General features: G+C 31.2%; 1 protein-coding gene across 1 annotated transcript in view; it reads left to right on the plus strand.

Annotated features, from left to right (window-relative positions):
- Positions 1-633: 633 nt before the first annotated feature.
- Positions 634-24,219, plus strand: part of LOC140443521 (facilitated trehalose transporter Tret1-like) — a 37,150-nt gene continuing 13,564 nt past the window's right edge. The window contains exons 1-2 of the mRNA XM_072534833.1: positions 634-793; positions 4,794-5,073. Of these exons, the coding sequence (XP_072390934.1) occupies positions 718-793; positions 4,794-5,073 (356 nt within the window). The 5' untranslated portion in view covers positions 634-717. The remainder of the gene's footprint in view (positions 794-4,793; positions 5,074-24,219) is intronic.

Below are 24,219 nucleotides of genomic sequence, written 5' to 3' on the forward strand. Positions count from 1 at the left end.
CCCTAATTGCGTTACGTAATACTTTAACGACCCCTTTATTTAAATCAGCATAAAATTTCTCTTTCATTTCTGCACTCTTTCATCTCATGTTCACAAGTGAAATCTTTTAAAATTTACTTCTTATTATTAGAATACATATTCTTTCTGAAATTGCTTTAAACCCAATAGTAATTATTTCTTTAATTTAAAATACATACATGTAATTAATAAATAAATAGTTATAAATACTAAAAATAATAAATAAGCAATAAATAATTATCAATAAACTAAACAAAAACCTTATATAAATAAAATAGGATCACGTAGAGTAATACAGGTGACTAAAATGTCAGAAGAGGTCCAAAAACCTACTTTATAAGATAGTTTAAAGGAGTGCATTTAAGGTTAAATGCACTTACATGTATTAATAATAATAACCTGTTGACACATATTTTATTAAAAAATAATATAAAATGCACATACAAAACTTTTTATTGTCCTTTTGTTGTAACTGAAATGTTTTCAAATGTTCATAAGAATATAAGTCTTGAAGATTATATTAAACGATTTTAGCCTTTTATATTATCTACAATCAAGTAAACATATTACGTCTATACAATAACCAAAATGTGCTGGATTTTCACTAGTGCAAAAATAATATTATCAAAGCATTTGATTACATAATTACAATATGAAATGAGGCGGTAAGCCAACTGACATTGCTACTCATTCGTAGATATGACTTCGTCCAGTGATAAAGTGTTAAATAGTTCCATCAAGATCTATTTTAGGCAAATTTTAGCTGCTGTAACAGGTTGGTAATGCAGAAGTTATTTTTAGTGTACATTTTTATATTTACTGGACCATTAGATGTATCATAATATTGACTGGACATATTTTTTGAACAATTTGTTTTACATTAAAAAAAGTTCTTTGTTAGAGCTATACTAAGTTGTAAAGTTAAACTTAAAGCTATCTAAAACAATTTTCATTTTAACAAGTTTAAACTAGATTAAACTTATTTAGATGATCCCCTTACCGCTTATTTTAGGTTAATATTCTTTGGAGATTTAAAAGTTTTATTCTATACATTTTTCTTAATCTTTGAAGAAAAGTCTGTTTTAACTCCTTTTTTACATGTTAATAATTACCTACTTTTTTGTGAAATGTGCTGTAATATCGAATGCGTTTTATACGTTTCTACATTGATAGAAATTTTCCGACTTTTACAACTTTATCTAATAATATTTAAATCTTACTAATCTAATTAATTAAAATCATGTAAATTAATTTACTTTTAATATTATAATCTATTAATATTTTTGTTACTAACTATAATAAGAAACATAGTTGTTTATTTTGAATTGTATGTGACTTAAAGGGATCGCATTTATTTCATTATCATATTTAATATTTTAGAAAATTCATGGATTGATATATAAATTAATTTATTTTAAATTCATTCTTCTCAGAAATAAATTTTTGTGTGTTCACATTAATATAAATAAAATATATCACACATGTTTACAGATGTATACCAGCGCAGTCGCTAATATTTCGAAGATATAACACAAATATATTTGTTTCTAATTTTACTTTTAAAATCAGCTGTGGAAGGCTCTGTAATTCTCTACGCAGTATCTGGTACAATTCTTGTTGTTTTTGAGAATATATCTATATATTTTGCAATCTGTTAAATGATTATAATAAACAAAAGCTGCGAAATTTGACTATAAGAGACAGCGTCCTTTTTAATTAAATTGCCATATAAGTACAGGCAAATGTAAAAACAGAAGAGTGAGTGAACTTGTTATTGACAACGAAGAGGTAATCCTGGACAAAGACGGTATTGATAATACTCGGAAAAATTACATACGAAATTTATTTTCTGATGAGAGGGAGAACCAGTCCCCAATACCTACGGAAATAGGACCACCTATACTAGTGGCAGAAATAAGAGCAGCAATAATATCACTAAAAGAATGGAGAGCTCCAGGACCAGACGGAGTACAGTCTGAATTTATTAAGCTTCTTAATGATAAATCTTTAAGAATACTATGTAAAATCTTCAATACTATCTTTGGCACAGGCAATATTCCAAAAGATTGGCTAGTTTCAGAATTTATTACGTTACCAAAGAAATAGGGAGCGAAAAAGTGCGGAGAATGTAGGCTAATAAGTCTAATGAGCCATACACTAAAACTTTTTCTTAAAATTATACATCGCAGAATATACAAGCTAAGCGAAGAGAGAATACAACACACAGTTTGGATTCATGAAAGACGTAGATACGAGAGATGTACTGTTTAGTCTACAAGTATTATTCCAAAGATGCAGAGATATGACTTGCGATATCTACACCTGCTTTGTGGACTACCAAAAAGTATTTGACACAGTTCAACACCGAAAATTAATGGATGTTTTAACAAAAGCCCAAATAGATGATAAAGACCGGCGTATAATACAAAATTTATACTGGAACCAATCAGCTACAATAAGAACAAATTTTGGAGATGAATCGACGGAAGCGATCAAGATTCTGTGAGGCGTTAGACAAGGATGTATACTTTTACCTGTATTATTCAACCTATATTCAGAGAAAATATTTAGTGAATCCTTGGAAAATTGCGAACATTGAATCCTTTTAAATGGAGAACACCTAGACAACATCCGCTATGCATATGACACCGTTATTTTTGACAGTTTAAACAGTTTACAGCAACTAATAAACAAAGTAAACGAAGTAAACAATAGATTTGTACTACATGTAAACATATCAAAAACTAAATTTACGGCCGTCAGTAAAAATAAAATTAGAGACGTCCAACTGGTTATCAAGAATACACCAGTGGACCGAGTAAAACAGTTTACCTATATTGTAACAATAGTAAACGAACAATGGGATCACTTACAAAAAGTAAAATGTAGAATAGAAAAGGTAAAAATATGTAGAATATGTAGAATAGAAAACCACAATCTTAATCTGGAAATAAAAGTAAGGCTCCTAGATGTTACATCTTCTCGATATTATAGTGCGGAGTTGAATCCTGGACACTCACTGAAGCGATGGAGAAAAAACTTGAAGCCTTCGAGATGTAGCTATACAGAAGGACCCTAAGGATATCATGGACGGACAAGATAACCAACGAAATTGTGCTACGAATAATGGGGAAAGAAATAGAAGTGATGTATACGATTAAAAGGAGAAAGTTAGAATATCTCGGACACACAATGAGAAACAATACTAAATACAGATTACTGAAAATAATCCTTCAAGGCAAGAATATCATGGTTAAAGAGAAGATGGAAAAAGAGAAGAAGAATATCATGGTTAAAAAACCTGAGGAAATGGTTTTACACAACAACAACTGATCTATTTAAAGCATCAGTTAATAAAATAATTAGAGCCAGAATTATCGCCAATATTCGATCCGAATAGGCACCAAAAGAAGAAGAAACCATTTAAGTAATCGTCCATTGGAAATTGAATCTCTGACCACTGATAGGTACATAAATAAGATACTGCACAATTATTTTATACCATAAGCACCATTTACTGAAGAAAATTTCACACTGATGCATGACAATGTACGACGCCCTCATGTCGACCACATTGTCAGAGAATACTTAAATGAAGATGACATTACCCATAGGGCAAGATCAGCACACAGTTTCTATTTAAATCCCATCGAACATGTTTGTAACATGTTTAGTAGAAGTATTTGAAGCCAGGTACCTACTCCTCTTACTTTAGGTCAGCTCAAAGTAACTGTTTTAAAGGAATGTGACGCAATTTCAAATAATAAAGTTTTAAACTTAATTAACGGTATGCCCAGAAGAATGAAGTCAACTAATGATTGGCTACTTTCGTATTTTGAAATGTTGACTTAATTTTTTTAAAGACTTAAGACTTAATTAAATGTTAACAGTAAATAAAGTTAAATTCATTATATCATAAAAAAATTATAAGATAAAAATGATTTACTACCTGCAACACTTTTTAAAAATTTATTTATTTGAACCAAATACATTGATACAAATATCTTAAAAATACCCGTAATAAATAATATCTCAACGGATAATTCTGAAGACATTACAAACTTCATAGGTCAAAAATTTCAGGAAAATCATTTTTAAAGCGTTTTAATTATATGGAGGCTTCTAACTGCCTTTTTTTTTTGAAAAAAATGGGTTCTTTAAATATCTAAGATAATGTTAGGTATTTAGACAAGGCAAAAAGCTCGGGTTCGTTTGGAAAAATATTCCCACGAGATTTTTTTAATCACTTTCATGCGATATCCAAAAACAAGGTACAAGAGGTCGCCTAGGCGAAAAGTTGTACAAATATTTTTTAAACAAATTGTAACAGTCATTTTTTTTGGCCCGAACAATTTTTTTTGAATATTTGGACCATCCTGAACAAAATAGTTCTCCTGTAGTTTTTCTGGTAACTTAATCGTTTTCGAGTTATAAACAATTTAAAACTGAAAAAAACGCAAAATTACGGTTTTCAAGACTCAAAAACGCATTACAATATATAATAAATATAAACTAATATATACAAACTAATTTTATTTGGTGAGTTAACAAAAAATTTTTTTCTTTCTAGTTCAACTTTGTAAGATATTTTGTCTTTTTTAGCAGCTCTTGATAATAATTGTAAACACAGTTGAAAGTTCGAGATAATAACAATAATTAATAATTAAATACATTGTTTGGAATATTAATATTAAAGGAGCTACATATTAATCTACGTAAATCTTTTTTTAAATGAAAATTACTTTTTTTTATTTTATTTATTTTCACTTTTCTAGCTACATTGTTTGCTGTTTCCGATGGAATGGCATATGGATGGACGTCGCCTATGATCCCATATCTTATAAGTGATGAGAGTCACATCCAAACCACACATTATGAAGCGGAATGGCTCGAAACAGCATTACTATGTGGAGCACTGTGCGGTTTGCCGTTAACAATATATTCAGTCGACAAATTTGGCAGAAAAAGATCGCTGATTTTTGCCTCTTTTACAATATTAATTGGATGGCTGTTGATTGCACTAGGGAACACAATAATTTATCTTTTTGTTGGAAGGTACGGGTATCTAAAACATAATCTAAGTGATATTTAATATCTTATTATAATTGTTTGGAAACGTATTTGGTATTTACTTACATATTTTATTATAATCTAATATAATTTTATTATATATTCTAATAACTTTTCACTAATTTCATTTAAAAGCTACTTTCATATTTTCAAATTCTCGCGTTCAAATTGGCTGATTCATATTATCTCGTCAAAATCTGAGAAACCACTTGTCTAAATCGCCACACGTTTTCGAGAAACAATTAATTTTAACCCCGAAAGCACACAAACGCTTTTTAAAAATCAAATTTCTTCAAACCGTATCTGAATTACTGCATTTCATAAGGGCGATGCACACGCAATAAAATAGATTTAATTTATTCTGGCACGCTTGCCTTAACTATCCTCGAGAGAGATCACCTTTAGGTATGGGTTTTTTCCCTACACACAGAACCAGGCAGTAGCTAACAAGTAATCGTTACATAAGACCACCGAGCGTTGGGGTACGTTCATAACGGAGAACATCGCATCGTATCCTCGCCTAGAGCATAGCACTGATAGTGAACGCTCGTATTTGAAATAATGCATTTATTTTACCTGGTGATCGATAATATAGTACGATCCTATGGTCGGAGCGAGGGTCAGCGCCTTATAGATGTTGCACTCGCTACAATTAACACATTTCAACAAAAATTTATGACTTACGCCAGTCAATTGCTAATTTTATTCACAATTACATATTCCATTTCTCGTTTATTATTTTAATAAATTCTTCTTTAATAAAGGCTTCTTAATCTTTTGCCACACGGAATAATTGTCCAGCTGTTGATATTTGAATCCATTCACGGATTTTTTGACCAAGTAACCTGTTGTCTTCCTGCACCTCTACGGCCTTTTATTTTGGCTTTTGAGGAGATTTTATTGCGGCCCAAGGTATCTTCAGCATTCGCCTATGAAACGCCTTTCAATGCTTCAATTCTGTTCATGCTTGATACTTTTAGTTTACTTTTGCTCCATACATAAGTACAGACCAAATATGGCACTTTAATTATGGCTAAGCCATAATTTAAGTTTAAAATAATTTTATTGACGTTTCAATTTCCACTTTAGAAATCGTTCTCAAAATACAAAACATAAATAAATTAAACGAATATTGTTGTTTGTTACTTGGTGAAAAATCCTTCTAATAATTAAATTTTATCTGACTTATTAATCTTGCCAATTCAGATATATAATATATATTTTAAAGTAGAAAACTTTAAAAAGAAATTGCCACTAGTGTTGAGTTGCGTGCCCGGGACGACTTTATTGTAAGATAGTTCATTTAATTACATAAAATCAACGTAAACTTAAGAATACCCGTCAGAAGAATCATAGCATGTAATTTGTCTTTAAAAAGACAACCACATTCAATAATGACAATAAAATTCTCCTGTTGGCGATTCCATAGTAAATTATGAGGAACAAACCAGAAAAAAACCTCAGAATATTATCCCGACATGGAAAGTTTTGGACTTACATTTAGTTTACTCTCAATAAACACCAAATTCTGATTTTATATGTATGTCTTTTAAAAAACATAAATAATGTATCCTCGATATGTTACTGACTTCCTAATAGTGATATTTTCTTTTTATTAACTTCCTCTTTTAATAACCAGATTGCAATTGTAGTCATAATTAGAGCCGCTTCTTTGATTTTTATTTTTTTAATATAAGATTGATTTTCACTTATTCTAATATTTAATAGTCTTGATGTTTGATCTAAATGAAAATGATCACATTTACAATGTAGATTATAAATAAAATTTTTTGTTCTTTCTTGATTATTGCTAGGTTTACTTTTTAGATAAAATAGATCTCGATGTGTTTGTTGTTTTGAATGTTGTCGAAAACTTGAATTTATTTCCTATCGTTTTAAGTTTTTCTGATAATCCTTTTATGTATGTTATTGTTAATTTTCTATTATCATTCTCAAAAATTCTTTAATTTATAAACTACAAAGGAAGAATTTAATGATTCCCTTTTTAAATTGATGGTAACATTTGATTTGTATGTGTTGTTTTTTATGCACTTGAGTCTCATATCCAGTTTCCTTCTTTGAGAATAAAATATTTAGGAAAGGTAATGTGTTATATGTGTATATTTCTTTTCCATTATAAACAAACTATTTTTGTCAAAACTTACTAAAATATTATTTGATTTAATTTCAATATTTAATAATTTATTTTAAAAATGTGTATTTTTTATAAATGTATCATTTTTATCTGCGATTGATCGTATAATATTTTATAACAATTTTGACGGTTCACTTCAAGAAGAATTATTATTCATGGTACTAAAAATAGGTATAAGTGGTGTATTCGCTTTTATAAACTCTCGATACTCCATAAAAATGAAGTTTATTGCTGTAACGAGGTGTAATTAATATTCTTAAATAATTTGTTAAATAAATCTTTAAACTTAAATAAAGTTCTACACGTTGTTTTCCAAAGGCTTTGTTGGATCTTTTGTTAATTTTGTATAAGATCCGTTTGTTATTAGGTCCTTAATTTTGTTTTCATACTGAATGTTATCCATTATCACAGTTTCATTTCCCTTGTCTGCTGGTAGGATAATTATGGAGTCACTGTTTTTTAAAAAGGGAATGCAACTGTAATAATGGATAAAATTCAATATGAAAATAAAATTAAAAACCTAATGACATACAGAATAAATAAATCTTTTTTTTTAAATTGCCATCTGGCCAGATTCTAGTAAGAGCTCTAACGTCACGGAGCAAGAAACCCTGGCATCTTCCGGTCGAGTAGGATACTAGGCTAGAAGACCCCAGGGTAGTGCTGGATTAACTGTGTTCCAGCTAAAATCTTAACCACCATTCCAGAGTAGTGGTCTGTCACTCAATAAACAACTGAAATCCTTTTATTAACCGTTATTTAAAAAGAAGAATAACTATATTATATTAAGGAAAAACTTACAAATAATCATACCTATCACCGTAAATCAGAAAAAAAATTGTTTAAGAATTGCTTATTAGTGAAAGAAATCAAAAGAACGAAAATATTTCCGTCAGGCCATAAATTAATTTTGGTACTTACCGGCTCTTGGCTTTCGAGGAAAAGAAACAATATTTCAGATCCCTGGTTCAATTTCCTCCTCTGTCCTCCTCCTCCTTCTTCTTTATTGCCTCAGAAATCAGACACTGTAATTCTCTCCATTTTTTCTTTCATCTCATCATTACGTTTACCATGTTTCTTTCATCCAGCCCGAAACCCATGAACCTCTCGAAGTCTGCTTTCTCATTTGCCCATCTCTGGCAGTTAAAAATGTGGCCGGGAGCGTTCGATACCCCAAAAACAGTACAGTCTGCCGAGGTAGATTTGCCTATTCTATTTTGTTCTATTTGTGAAGGTGCCAAAACTACCACGTTCGATCAGAAACTGCATCAGGAAGTAGTCTAGTTTCCTGAACTTACATTGCCACCACGTTCTCACATCGGGAATAAGCTCCTTCGTGTTTGAGATAATAATATCTTTATTTAGGTTTAAAAATTAATTAACATATTATCAAAGAAGATTAATTACACCTCATTACAGCAAGAAACTTCTTTTTTATGGAGTACCGAAAGTGCATTAAGCAAGTACAACCCTTGCATCTTTTTTTACTACAATGAACTCTCCATGTAGGGAAATGTCAAATTTTTTATTAAATATTATACAACAATATATTAAATTTAATATATATTTATTTGCAAATAAAAATGACACATTTATAAAAATTACAATAAATTTTTTAAATAAATGATTGAATATTGAATTTAATTCAAAGAATATTTTAATTAGTTTTGACATAAATAGTTTATTTACAAATGTATTTAATTGAAGTATTGAATTATTTTTTGTCTAGCAATACCACTATTAGTAAGTCAATACCGCAAGCCCTTATCTCTTGCCGTACGAAACAACTACAATTTTACGGAAAAATTTAATCACATATTTCAGAAAATTAACCATCAGTTATGTTTATAACAGTAAACTGAAAAAAAAAATTAATAAAAATTTGTAAAAGTACTAAAATAAAATATGGAAATAGATGACAAAGATATTCATGTCATTAAAAATTTGACAGGAATCAAACTGTTATCGTTCAAATTGGAGACAACTACAACGACGAAATCTCCATATAACGAGGAGCCAGACAAGGTTGTAATTACTATTTAAATGTGAATAAGCCACAATTAAATGTTAAAGTACGTTTATTGACGTTTCAATTTTCACTTCGGAAATCGTTCTTAAAATACAAACATTAGTAAATTAAACAAATTTTGTTTTTTGTTACTTGTTGAAAAATTCTAATAACTTAATTTTATCTGACTCATTTATATTGACAATTCAGACTCATGCCGTGATGACAGTAAAATCTCCTGTTAGTGTTTCCATAGTAAATTATGAGGGAAAAACCAGGAAAAAAAAAACCTCATAATGCTATCATGACTTGGTCGTGCATTTAATTTACTTTCAATAAACACCAAATTCTGATTTTATATGTTTGTTATTTAAGAAAATATAAATGATGTATCCTCTATATGTTACCGACTTACTAATACTGGTATTTTCCTTTTAATAACTTCCTCTTTTAACCCAGATATTACTGAAACTTTTATTGTTAACATTTTGAATTAATTTCGAATTTTCATGAAAATTATAGCATATGGAACCAAAAAACACAATCATATATTTTTTTATGACGATACCTGTCAAGTTTTGACATGTTCTTTTAAAAGGACGGTAGTAATATACGGTACCAGATATCATATTTATATATTTTGTTAGTATCAATTTACAAAGAATGAAATGATTTAAAACAAAATTTTGGATGTAAAGGTATTTTGCACTTTTCACACAAAAACTGGACTTTTTTGTGACAATATCCACATCGCGATTGCTTTTCTTGATAAAGAACCAAGTGGTTAATACCGTCATATCTTGAATTGGCTACCGAATTCGAATTCCGCTTAGAAGGTCCGCGTTTTGTTTCTTTTTTAAAAGTTTCCAAAATATTAGTTGCAATAGATCTTCTAAATTCAAGTTGATCCAATTTACCGTCTTGAGTTTTGTGAATCTGCCACGCATTTTGAATAGCCATATCAACGCAATGAGCAAAAAGGGGAAAATACCACTTCTTTCCTCTTATGGACACTCGATATAAACTGATGTTCTGGTCACTGCGATCAACGCCACCCATGAAGTTATTGTATATTCTAACAATATTTGGTTGAGGAACTTGAATATGTTTTTTCTCTGCTTGTGAAAATCTCTTTACAGAGAAGCAAGGCATTACTGGTACAAAATTGGAAGCAATAGAAATGATATTATTATCATGCCAGCGGCAAACCACTATTCCTGTATTTTTATCAAGACGATACTGGTATTTACCACGTTCAGTTTTTTTCCTAATAGATGAACAGGGTAAAGGGCATTTCATGGTGCGATTTTCCCTTACAGTGCCTTTACCAAATATGCCTCTTTGTTTTAGCTCATGCAGTAAATGAATAGAAGTAAAATAATTATCAAAAATAAGATGGAATCGCCTTTGAGGCCATACTTCATTCAATCTGTCTGCATAGGATAGAACTACTGATGCACCCAATCCAAGGACTTTATATTGTTCAGGTATTGTAGTGGAATTACCTTGGTAAGGAGAAAACCAAACTATGTATCCCAGACGAAGGGCTCCTACCCACATTTTGTACCCCCAACGGATTGGTTTTCCCCTGATGAACTGTTTTGTGGGATGGCGACCAAAATACGGAACCATTGCCTCATCTATGCTGTGATGTTGTTCTAAAGGGGAAAATTGTATAAATTTTTTGTTTATTACGTCGAACAGGGGTCGCATCTTGGTAAATCTATCAAATTTATCTACTGACAAGTTATTGCAAACATGCAAAACTTTCATTATGTGGGAAAATCTATCCCTAGATATAGCAGCTACCACCATTGCGTTTTGCGAATCGTCACGATTTTCCCAGTACATGTACCTTTTCGGCACAACCACATAACCACTCAATACAAGAACGCCTATAAAACATCGAATCTCATTTTGAGTAATGTCGTTCAAAAGATTTCTTTGTCCTGCGTAGATGTTAGTGTATTCGGTAACCAAATTGATGACTTCATCATCAAAAAACAAATTGAAAATTTCCATCGGCGACTGAGTCATTTTCGGTCCAAATTGAGTTTTCCAGTAAGTACAATCAGGGTCTTGATACAAGTCTCCTTGAATCCAGTGTGCAGATATTCTCTTCTCTAATTGATGGAGCAGCTTTTCCTTGGAAAGAAACAAAGCCAATGGTATATTGTCATCATCCGAATCTTCTTCTGGTAGGCTGGAATTCACAGAATCTTGTGGTAATTCAGTCGCGTTGTCAAAAACAAGTTCTACATCGTTTCTCAACTGACTACCCGGTAAATTATTTATTGTAGTTAGTTCTTCATCACCGGAGTCGCAATCGGTGACATCATCATTGGCATTTTCTGGGGGAAATATGATCAAACTATCTGTAGGGACTGGGATTTCATCAGAATTAAGCTCTTCTAATAGCTCATGCAATTTGAGAGGCCTCCTGAAACAATACGCACGTTGGTAGTACTAATTACTACCGTCCTTTTAAAAGAACAAAATGAAATCCCAAGCGGCGAGCCTTTGAAACAACGCGACAACTATTCGAGCCAAGAATATACGTACATAAGTCCCTATTATACAATAATCCACATGCCAATGCCGTGAAATAACAGTTTTTTAATTCTAGACTTATCTCCAATTATAAGCATCCATTTTGTAGTCCAAAACCTGGCAATTTACACAGATAACCTCACAATTACAGCATGTGCGCGCACTAAAATCGTTAAAACTTGTCGAATGTTGGCTCTTGAAAACACTCCATCTAGAGCCATCTATCAGTTGGTAGCTGTACTAACCTAAATTACGCATAATTTACACTGCCTTTTAAAAGGACGGTAGTAATATCTGGGTTAATATGGGCAACCAGATCCTACTACATTCTCCCGAGGAATTTGCGACACAATTGGCCTCATTTAGCATAATTAGAGCCGCTTTTTTTATTTCTCTCTTTTTACCATCCGTTTCTTTTAGGACTATATTTGAATCATGCCATTGAACCCTATGTTCATTATCCCATGCATGTTTACATATTTGAGATCTATTTTTGATATAAAATTGATGTTCACTTATTCTAATATTTAATGGCCTTGATGTTTCACCTAAATAAAACGGATCGCATTCACAAGGTATTTTATAAATGCAATTCTTTGTCCTTTCTTGATGATTGCTAGGTTTGGTTTTAGACAAAACAGATCTCAATGTGTTTGTTGTTTTGAATGTTGTTGAATTTATTACCTATCCTTTTAAGTTTTTCTGATAATCCTTTTATGTATGGTATTGTTATTTTCCTCGTATTATTTCTTGTGTATGCTGTAGGATCTCGTTCTGAGTTGTTCTGTTCTATTCGGTCAATTCCGAAAAATTCATTATTTATAAACTATGAAGGATAATCATTTTAAATTAAAACAGATGTTAACAAATGTTTTTCCTCCAAGAACGAATTTTCGTTAGAACAAGGTAACTTTGGCTCTATCGTATAATGATTTAATGATTCCCTTTTTAATATTAATATTGTGATTTGATTTTAAATTTAAATATTTGTTGAAATTAGAACGAGATCCTACAGCATACACAAGAATTAATACGAGGAAAATAACAATACCAAACATAAAAGGATTATCAGAAAAACTTAAAAGGATAGGAAATAAATTCAACATTTCAACAACATTCAAAACAACAAACACATTGAGATCTATTTTGTCTAAAACCAAACCTAACAATGAACAAGAAAGGACAAAGAATTGCATTTATAGAATACCTTATAAATGCGATTAGTTTTATTTAGGTTAAACATCAATATCTCAAATATGTAAACATGCATGGGATAATGAACATAGGGTTCAATGGAATGATTCAAATATAGTCCTAAAAGAAACGGATGGTAAAAAGAGAGAAATAAAAAAAGCGGCTCTAATTATGCTAAATGAGGCCAATTGTGTCGCAAATTCCTCGGGAGAATGTAGTAGGATCTTGTTACCCATATTAAAAGAGGAAGTTATTAAAAGGAAAATACCAGTATTAGTAAGTCGGTAACATATAGAGGATACATCATTTATATTTTTTTAAATAACAAACATATAAAATCAGAATTTGGTGTTTATTGAAATGGGAATAAGCCACAATTAATAGTTAAAATACGTTTATTGACGTTTCAATTTCCACTTCGGAAATCATTCTCAAAATACAAACTAATGTTTCTATTTTGAGAACGATTTCCGAAGTGGAAATTGAAACGTCAATAAACGTATTTTAACCTTTAATTGTGGCTTATTCCCATTTAAATAGTAATTAATTTAAAATGCCACAAGAAAATAGCTTCAGAACAATATTTATTGAAAGTAAATTAAATGCACGTCATGATAGCATTATGAGGTTTTTTTTCCTGGTTTTTCCCTCATAATTTACTATGGAAACACTAACAGGAGATTTTTACTGTCATCACGGCATGTGTTTGTCTTTTTAAAGACGAATTACATGCAATGATTTTTTCTGACGGATATTCTCAAGTTAAAGTTGATTTCATGTAATCGAATGAACTATTTTACAAGTAAAGTCGTCCCAGGAACGCAACTCAACAATATTGGCAATATCATTTTAAAGTCTGAATTGTCAATATAAATGAGTCAGATAAAATTAAGTTATTAGAATTTTTCAACAAGTAACAAAAAACAAAATTTGTTTAATTTACTAATGTTTGTATTTTAAGAACGATTTCCGAAGTGGAAATTGAAACGTCAATAAACGTACTTTAACATTTAATTGTGGCTTATTCCCATTTAAATAGTAATTACAACCTTGTCTGGCTCCTCGTTATATAGAGATTTCGTCGTTGTAGTTGTCTCCAATTTGAACGATAACAGTTTGATTCCTGTCAAATTTTTAATGACATGAATATCTTTGTCATCTATTCCCATATTTTATTTACTTTTACAAATTTTTATTAATTTTTTTTCAGTTTAGTGTTATAAACATAAATGATGGTTAATTTTCTGAAATATGTGATTAAATTTTTCCGTAAAATTGTAGTTGTTTCGTATTTTAGTATTAATTGGTAATTCTACTGGCAATATTAAAGTAAAAAACTAGTACTAGAAATACAACTGAAACACATCTTAACAATAGAAAGCAGGTGGATGAGACTATGAATACTAAAACTAAAACTAAACCACGAACATAATAGTAAAACAACGAGGAAAGCACTCATACTGAAATATTAGAAATAAGTATTTGAAATGTGAAAGAAAAAACAGGTTCAAAGAAAGACCTGGTACTGAAATATAAAAGACAATTAAATAAAAGGATTCACACAGGGCAAACAGAAGAATAATAGTAGTGCTATACAAGCAACGGACACTTCCTGCTATTTATTGGTGTGGTAGACATAGAACAAATTCAAGCCGAAGTATGTATTACCACAGAAAGACGAAAAAAATAACTGGAAATTTAATAATAAAAGAATAATACAGAGTGTCTAGAAAATCTCTTGACAAACGAAAACCGGAGATTCCTCAGATAATTTTAAGACGATTTAACCCAATTCATTTAGTCCGAAAATGCCCCCTAAGAGATCTAATACCTCCAGAACGCTTCTATTTGAAAAAACGAAAACTGGTCGATTATTTATCCTCTAGAATTGAATCGATTCCATTAATTGCGAATTACTAGTTCAGTTCATAGGCGTCCGTTTTGCGTAGGTCAATGGTTATTTTTACGTATAACTTTTTTGTCTTTAACTTTTAAGTATTTGATATACTAGATTATTAAATTTTCGGGAATTCTAGTACTAAAAGGTACTCTTACTACAAGTCTGGATACTAGGATACACCGTTTTATATAAAAATTGATATGGAAGTTTATGGTCTATGCTTTGCCTAGCTCAGTCTCTCAAGTGTGAATTTGTCTTGTCTTAAACTATGAATTAAACAATGAACCCTTAGCTGGTAGCAAATAAAACAATGATTTAACTCATCATATTTATTTAACACATAAAAAATAATATTAAAATAGCAAAAACAACCCTGTCTAATGCTTTACATTAAATAAATTTGAAAGATACTTGTGGCATCGATAAGCTGCTTTCTTCTAAATGTGTGTGGCCTCCTGATTAGGTGATTAGGTCCTTCTGACAGCTGCAGTTATTCCATATTATTCCCATAAACATATTCCATAAAATATTCAGTAAAATCTTCCATAAATTCTTTATTAATCCAAATAAAATGTTCTAGAAATATCCCATAAACTAGAATATTAAATAGCCTGTATTGGAGAAACATCAAAGGGGGTTAACTTCCTTGCCAATTATTTTACTAAAATTACAATTAAACAAATAGCAAATGGCAAGGATAAAATGAAATAGAATTACTAATAAAATTAGCTAAATTCTGTTAGATTCTTACATGCATAGAAGTGACTTTAAAAGAAGTGAGCTTATGAATATTGAAAATGCTGTTAGAATTATAGAGTATAGATAACAATGAAAGTACTCACCCTAAGAGAATTCTGCAGACGATAAAATGAACCCGATAGTAGTTTTTGTCTTCTTTTATAAATTTCAATTACAGACAAAAAGGATATCCCACCATGAAAGTTGATTGACAGAAAGTAAGTGGGAGATTATAATGAAATATAGCACATACGTCATAGGATGTATACCTATGACGGAATTAGCTCTTCTGTCAACATAGAACAGAATATCTAGTCTACCGGACAGAGAGAGAAGGCAAATATTTATTCTACCGGAAAAAAAGAGAAAAAGGGCTCCAACTACTTCTTTGAAGAAAAAATAGTAAAAATGAAATTAAAGGTAAAGGAATTAATAAAATAATAAAGAAATTAAAATAAAATAATTATTTAAATATAAATTCATAAAGATGTGACGTTTATAACGTTACAAATTATTAGGTACCTTAATTATTTTATTAATTACCTTTTTTATATATGCATCACACAATTCGTGAAGAAAGCTTAAAAGAAGCAAACAATAAATTTGAAACAAAATTTTATGTAAAGGTTTTTAAAAACAAGGTATTTATTTCGATGAAACCAAACTACGAGTAACAAAAAAGAACAAGTATTAAAGGTAGATAGTAACAAAAGATGTTTAATGTGATGGCCATTAGTCTCTATGCATAAATTTTCCGTTTTGCTCAGAGAACGCCGAATTTTTTCAAAAATGCCAAAGTTATTTCTAAAATAGTTGCAAGCATCTTGTATCCTTAGCCAGAGTTGTGCACGATTTTTTATCGAAATGGAATAAATAAATCTTTTATATGTCCTCAAATACATTAATCGCAATGATTTAAATCCGGCAACCTTTCTGGCGAAGCAACTAGACCGGCTCTTCCAATCCAGTGGTCTTCGTAGTTATTATTAAGAAAGTCTCGTATAGTCCTAGAAGTTGGTCGGACAGCCGCCATGTAGAAACCATAAGCTTTGCCGAATATTTAAAGGCAGATTATATAACAAATTAAGTAAAACATATTGAAGGAAATGTAAATAATCAGCACCATTTAAACAAGCAGGCAATTCCACGTGTCCAAGTAGATAATCTTCAACTACTCCTATCCAGACGTTTATGCTAAGCCTGTGCTGATGCCTAAATTCTTGAACAACGTGGGGATTGTCAACAACGTATGAATATTAATGTCTTTTTCTTCACGTGCCATCTCCGCGACGGAGGTTGGCAATCATCATGGCTATTCTGATCTTAGATGCTGCTGCTCTGAATAGTTCAATTGATGTGCATCCGTACCATTCCCTCAAGTTACGCAACCATGAGATTCTTCTTCTTCCTACACTTCTCTTGCCCTGGATTTTCCCTTGTATAATCAATTAAAGTAGGTTGTATCTCTCATTACGCATAACATGCCCCAGGTATTGCAGCTTTCGTGTCTTGATGGTTTCCAATACTTCCATTCTTTTGTTGATTCTTCTCATGACTTCGTTGTTTGTTACATGCTCGGTACATGATATCTTCAGGATTCTTCTATACACCCACATTTCAAATGCTTCCAACTTTTTAGCAGTCGACGCGTTAAGTGTCCATGCTTCTATCCCATAAAGCAGAGTCGAGAAAATATAGCACCTTGCCAGCCTAACTCTCAAGTCCAATTTTAGTTCTCTTGCACAAAGTACCTTTCTCATTTTATTGAAGTTTGTACGTGCTTTCTCTATTCGTACTTTGATTTCTTTAGAGTAATCGTTTGTGTGATTAATTATTGTGCCAAGATAGTGGTAGTTTTCAACTTGTTCTAAAGCACTACCGTTAATTGTCAGGCTTTCACCATTATTTTGGGTTTTTGTGTGCATATATTTCACCATTAATATAATAATGTGCATTATATTAATTAAAAATTCCATTTTTTGTGAATGTAGCTTTATCGCAAAACAAAATGTATCTGAAAAAATCTTCATTTTGATTTTTCGGATTTTGTAACCATATAGCGACTTCTTCACGAGCAGCAAAATCTCCTTGTAGCAGTGCTTGTACCTTTGTAAAATAAAAAGGATATACATTTTTGTTGTGTAAGATATTTCCTGCGGAATATTTTAAACTTGTGGGATACATGGCAGATAGTCTTCGAACTCTAATTTATAAATTTTCCTTAACTTGTTTCGTATAGTCGGGAAGCTGTTTAGCGTATCTATGTTACCGCTCGAGATTTATACCTTATTTTGCAATAAACTAAATGTATATTGTGTTTGAATGCCACAAAGTAAGAACCAAAAGAGAAACTTAACGAACTGACAACAATTTGACAATGAAAAACGTAGATTATACTTCTGTTAACAGTTCACAGCCAACAAGTGCAAAAATATTAATTTAACTTTCATGACACAAAAACGAAAAATTTTCAAATCGATTTTTCTCGATAACGGTGTATCCTACCGACTTAAAGAGTATCTTTTAGTACTAGAATACCTGAAAGTCTAATAATCTAGTACCAAAAATGCTTAAAAGTTAAAAACAAAAAGTTGTGCGTTAAAATAACCATTGACCTACCCAAAACGGACGCCTATGACTGGTACTAGAAATTGGCAACTAGTGGAATCGATTCAACTCAAAAGGATAAATAATCGTACCAATTTTCGTTTTTCTAAATAAAAGCATTCTGACGGTATCTAAATAAAACTAATTACAAGCAGCCATCTACAAAGAGCTCTAGCTTCCTTAGGAAGCATTTTCGTACTAGGTGAATTGGGTTAAATTGTCTTTAAATTATCTTGGACTTTATTTCTCAGGAGAGTTTCTGGACACCCTGTATAGTTAAATCTACTAAACAATGAAAATGTGTAATTAATTAGGTGTAATAGTTAATTATAAATTAAACATAGAGATATTTTGGATCCAGCTGTAGAAGTAGTGGAAATACGAAATATTATTTAACAGTAATTTCGACAAAGAGTGGACAAACTGTTCGATATGGTTAACCAGTAGGAGAAATTGGACGAGAAATAAGGACCCTTAAACTAGCGGGGACACATGAGCGGAATCCAATTTAATCTACGCCATATTTTTTTACCCATTTTTCACTAATTTCTTACCACTCTAATTATTTTTCACCACTGATTCTGCTGGCTGAAGGATCAAACTATCAGAATTTAAAAAAAAATATTATGATATACCACACTGTTCTGCTAGATTTTTACAAATTTATTACCAAACTATTAATTTTTTACCTCTCAGTTACCCCTTGTGGGAAGGCAATAATTCTGTTAGGTTGAAATTTAAAGAAAAAAAATCCTTTTTTACAGTTACTCTGTCCTCTGCTTATAACTGAAATAAAAAAGGGTCCTGTTAAATTTTTACTAAACTTTGACCACTCTGATAATTTTCCACCCCTAAACCGATGTTTTTTGGAAACGTTCCCGTTAGCTTAATATTTGAGCCAGCGGAATTAAACAAATTTTTTTGATGCACCACAATGTGCTGCTAGGTTTTTACAAATTTATTACCACCCTAGAAATTTTTCACGCCTTAACTAATCCATTTAATACCCCAATACCCTGTTAATTTTTACCTATGCATATCTAAGTCACAATAAATGTAATATTGACATAAAATTAAAAAATATAAATATCTTTAAATTTTTGAAATGCTGCTAATATATATATATATATATGTATATATATATATATATATATATATATATATATATATATATATATATATATATATTATATATATATGTATATATATATGTATATATATATATACATATATATATATATATATATATCTACGGCATAAAGTGGACTCCGCCCATGTTAAAATTCAGGTTTAATTGAGCTCCGTGGTCAAGTGGATACCGATATACGGAGCTCACTTGACCATTCCATAATATTGGTTCTGTCGATTCATCAACATGTAGAGTTTAATAATTTATAAAAATTTTTTGGAGCCCGTAAATACCCCTGTATCATAAATGTATATCGTTTAGTTCACGTGTATATATTATAGGGGTCGTTCAGATCTTTTTCATTGTATATTTGAACCATACGTTTATCGGTTTAAGTAAGCTCTGAGAGTTTGGCAACTATGCGATTATACCGTATATTTTCAACATATACCCTGAACGGTTTATATGGGCTCCTTATTTTTATCTACCATTTGTAGACAGTGTAATGTCATATGCATTACACTGTGTAACAGAGGATATCTTATTACCTGGTATAACTACGTACTAAAAGGTAACTGGTTCTTTAAAAAACAGGTATATAGATACAAAAGGATTTCGGCTTATTATTTAATGGAATGTTCGCTTTCATAGAAAATTTTATTTTTTCTGCATTTTTAGAAATATTGTTTTTTTATTTAATATAATTTATTAGTTCAATGCCGAATTCGATGTTTTTTTTTATTACAGAAATTTCGTAATGTATTTTGTTTACGTGAGTATGTCTTTGTACGTTTTATGTAAGCACCCGATTAATAAAAACTACTTTTATTTCATCTACTCTTCTGCGATATCTTGTATAAAGCTTTTTTATTATTTTAGTTCTGGTCTTATTTGTATACTCGATATCTCGTATACTATATCTCGATAGAAGGTTATCTCAAAATAAATATGGTTAAGTGCTGCAATAGATATTTTTGTGTTAAAATGGGTAGTAGTGTTGTGCACAAAACGAAAGAATGGTTAATTTGTCTATCAAGGTATATTCGGCAGCAGAAGCATATAGTGCAAGCGTCTATGTTTTAAAGGCGGAAGGACGTACGCCTCATTTTTAGCTGACAAGCTTGCGAAGAATATTATTTCTGGTCCTCAATTTACCTTTTAGTTTTAAACAATGATCTGTTTTCAGTTTGTGAAAGCGTCTATGTTAGGGAAATTGAGGAGCGCACATGAGTTTTTCAGGGGTTTTGGCTGAAAATTGATTCATAGTTTATTTTTATTGTGCAATAATAGGTGTATCGTCTTTATAATATTAGTCCTATTATCTACTGGTATAAGTTGATCGTTTGGGTAAATGTTATACAGTGCAGGTGCTTTTATGCTACCCCAAGCGAGACCGTTCTTCATCTGCTATTCTTAACATTGAGTGATACAAAAAATATTCTCTTGTGTAGGCATACGCAAATAATATAAGTGAGTTTGTTATTTAAGGGGATATCATATAGTTTTTCGAGAAACATTTGGTAATTTAAGGTGTCGTAAGCGGCATTTAGATTGAAAAATACCACCCCTGATACCCGATATTTTTCGTACCCGTTTTTGATGTGTTGGGTAAGATTTAGTATTTGTAATGTACATGATCTTCCCTATCTATAGCCACTTTTGTCTTTTAATTTGAGCTTTTCTTAAAATATCGGTGAAATAATATTAACGATCTTGTGCAAAAGTATTTTAAATAGCTGACAAAATAAAGATATTGGCCGATAGTTTTTGTGTTCGTTGGAGTTTTTGCCAGGTTTAAGCGAAGTAACAACTTTGGCTTGGCTCTAGATTTTGGGTGTTTCCATAATTTGAATACAGTTGTTCATCATCCGGATAAGCCATTGTGGTGTTTTTGGTCTAGATTTCGTAATAAGCTTTGTGCTCAGATCCTCAATGTCGGTAGTTGTATTATTTTTCATTAAATATGTAAATGGTGGATCCAAGCTCAACATCGTTGAAAGGTTCTCTGAAAGCTGACTGGTGTTGTCCTTTCTTACTTTGAGTTATTCTTTGCTTTTTTTTCCGACAGAGATAGCATGTCTATATCTATAATGTGGTTTTCAGCGATAAGCTTTATACCAAATACCCTACGTTAGGCCCTATATGTGTTTCCTGTACTAGAAATAAGTCAGATTCGTGTTTAGCGCATATGTCTGATAAGTTTAAGTAAAGTAAAGTTTCTTGATCTCTAGATATACCCTTAACAGTTATAAACATATGTTATTAGAATAGTTGGTCCTAAAAAGGACCAATTTAACAAAATCATATTAAAGGGGTGACTGAAGAATTAGCCGATTAATTATTTAATCATTACCCTGGGTATGCCCGGTTGTGGTGATCTTCTTAGTACTTAAATTTTCGAAAAGGCTCGTTCTTTGAACCCCATAAGTAATGCCTAATAAGTATTTTACTTTTTATTGAAAATTTAAATTTTACATGCCGTGTATTACTTTTTGACGATATTTCGAATCAGATTTGTATAGTAATAATTTAAGGTATTAAAGAGCCTGTTTGTGGTAAATAAATAGGTTTGTGATATCGTTCGTAACTCATATATAGATAATAAAAAAATAAACAGTTAAAATAGGTGTAAAAAATTTCAACTTCATACATCGGCGCCATTGTTCAGGTGATGAATTTATCACAGATATCAAAGTATACATTTTAATTCAAGGTTCTATTTGCGTATTTTCAATATTATAAGAGTAGGAAAAGACATGTTTATGCTTTTATTTTTTTTTTAAATCTATTCTATTTTCTTTCTAGAGTTCCGTCTTTTTTGAACGACCTGTGGTCTTTTTTCAATTGGACACTTGTCTAAGGCTATGACAAATAGTCTGTCCTCTGCTATTCTACATTAATATGACTGATTCATTTTCTCTTTCTTGCAGCTATTTTATTGTTTATCCTGTCAATCCTGTGTATCTTTTTCTTCTTCTTCTTTTTATATAGACATGACTCTGTCTGTTTTTCAATGTGTCTCCAGTAAGTTGCCGTTCCATGGTTTTCGTGGTCTTCTTACTGATCGTCTTCCTATTGGGTAACCGTCTCTTGCCATGTCTACTACTCCATTTGTTGTCATTCGGCTTATATGATCTTTCCATTCTACTCTTCTATTTCTTAACCAGTTCTTGATGTTCTTCACCTTGTATCTACATCTTATATCTGTACTTCTAGCTCTGTCCCATAGTGTCTTACCATCAATTTTTCTAAGTGTTTTTATCTCTGTTGTTTCTAACATCCTTTTTGTTCTCTCTGTGTCAGGTCTTGTTTCTGCTGCGTATGTCATTATTGGTCTGATAACTGTTTTGTAAATTCTGCCTTTGGTTTCTTTCCCGATATTTTTATTTCTTCATATTGTTTCATTTAGGCAGCCTGCAGCTCTGTTTGCTCTATTTAGTGGATCTTCCACTTAAGTTTCGAGCTTTCCGTAGCTAGATAATAGGATACCTAGATATTTAAACTCCATCACTTGTTCTATTATCTGACCTTCCAGCTCCAATTAACATATTAGTAAACTTGCTGTTGTAACCATGCATTTTGTCTCTTTTGAGGAAATTAACATGTTAAATTTTCTGGCGGTTATATGAAATTGGTGTAGCATACGTTGTAAATCATCTTCACTTTGAAGGAATAGTATTGCGTCGTCTGCATAGCAAATTATTTTAATTTGTTTTTCTCCCATTTGGTATCCTCTTTTATTTCTTACTTTTTTATTATTTCATCCATAATCCGGTTGAACAATAGAGGACTCATTAAATCTCCCTGTCTTATCCCATTACCAGCTTCAATAGGGTCGGTTAGTTCTTCTTCTACTTTTATTTTATTGTGTTGTTTTGGTATATATTTTCGATTGTTTTGATTATTCAATGAAATTGACATTAATTTGATTCATTTTATTAGTACTGATGGTATATAACTAGCATCTGTTGATACTATATATCAATTTGAACATGTGGAAGTAAGAGAACTCTCTTGTTAGTAATTTCGGTGTAAATTATGATGAAACCAGAAATAACCCATAATATTATCCCACACCTCAAAGGTCTGCCTCGCGGTATCTGGGAGACGCAATAATTCGCTTTTGATAGATAAAAACAAAAACCCACTAAGACGAACACAACATAAATCAAAAAAATCCGTCAACCTGTCAATAGGGACATACAATATTAGATCAATGTCTACGGATGAAAAAGTACATGAATTGGAAGAAGAATTAACAAACATAAAATGAGATATCATAGGCCTATCAGAAACTCGACGAAAAGAAGAAACCCGAATACAGCCTATGTCATAATTAAAATAAGAAGAACATCAATTAAAATTATCCAGGTATATGCCCCCATGACAGCTTATGATGACGAAGATATCGAACTATTTTATGAAGATATATCAAAGGCTATGGAAGAACATAAAAATCGTCTTATACTAGTAATTCGAGATTTCAATGCCAAACTGGGTAGAAAACTAAACAAGGAAGAAACTAAAATAGGAGATTTCGGGTATGGTCAGAGAAATGATAGAGGTGCTACTTTGATGAACTACCTAGAAGAAAAGCATCTATACGCAATGAACTCCTTTTACAAAAAGAAGCCCCAACGAAAGTGGACATGGATCAGCCCTAATGGATCCACAAAAAATGAGATCGACTACATACTGTCCACGGAACGATATATCATTAAAGATGTAACAGTTCTTAACAGATTCACAACAGGTAGCGATCACTGGTTGGTCAGAGCAAAAATTAGTGTTGACGGTAACTATGAAATGAAAAGAAAAATAATTAAAAACTGGGATCTAGTAGATAGAAA

This window comes from Diabrotica undecimpunctata, chromosome 6 (assembly GCF_040954645.1).
Source record: "Diabrotica undecimpunctata isolate CICGRU chromosome 6, icDiaUnde3, whole genome shotgun sequence".
Classification (NCBI taxonomy): domain Eukaryota; kingdom Metazoa; phylum Arthropoda; class Insecta; order Coleoptera; family Chrysomelidae; genus Diabrotica; species Diabrotica undecimpunctata.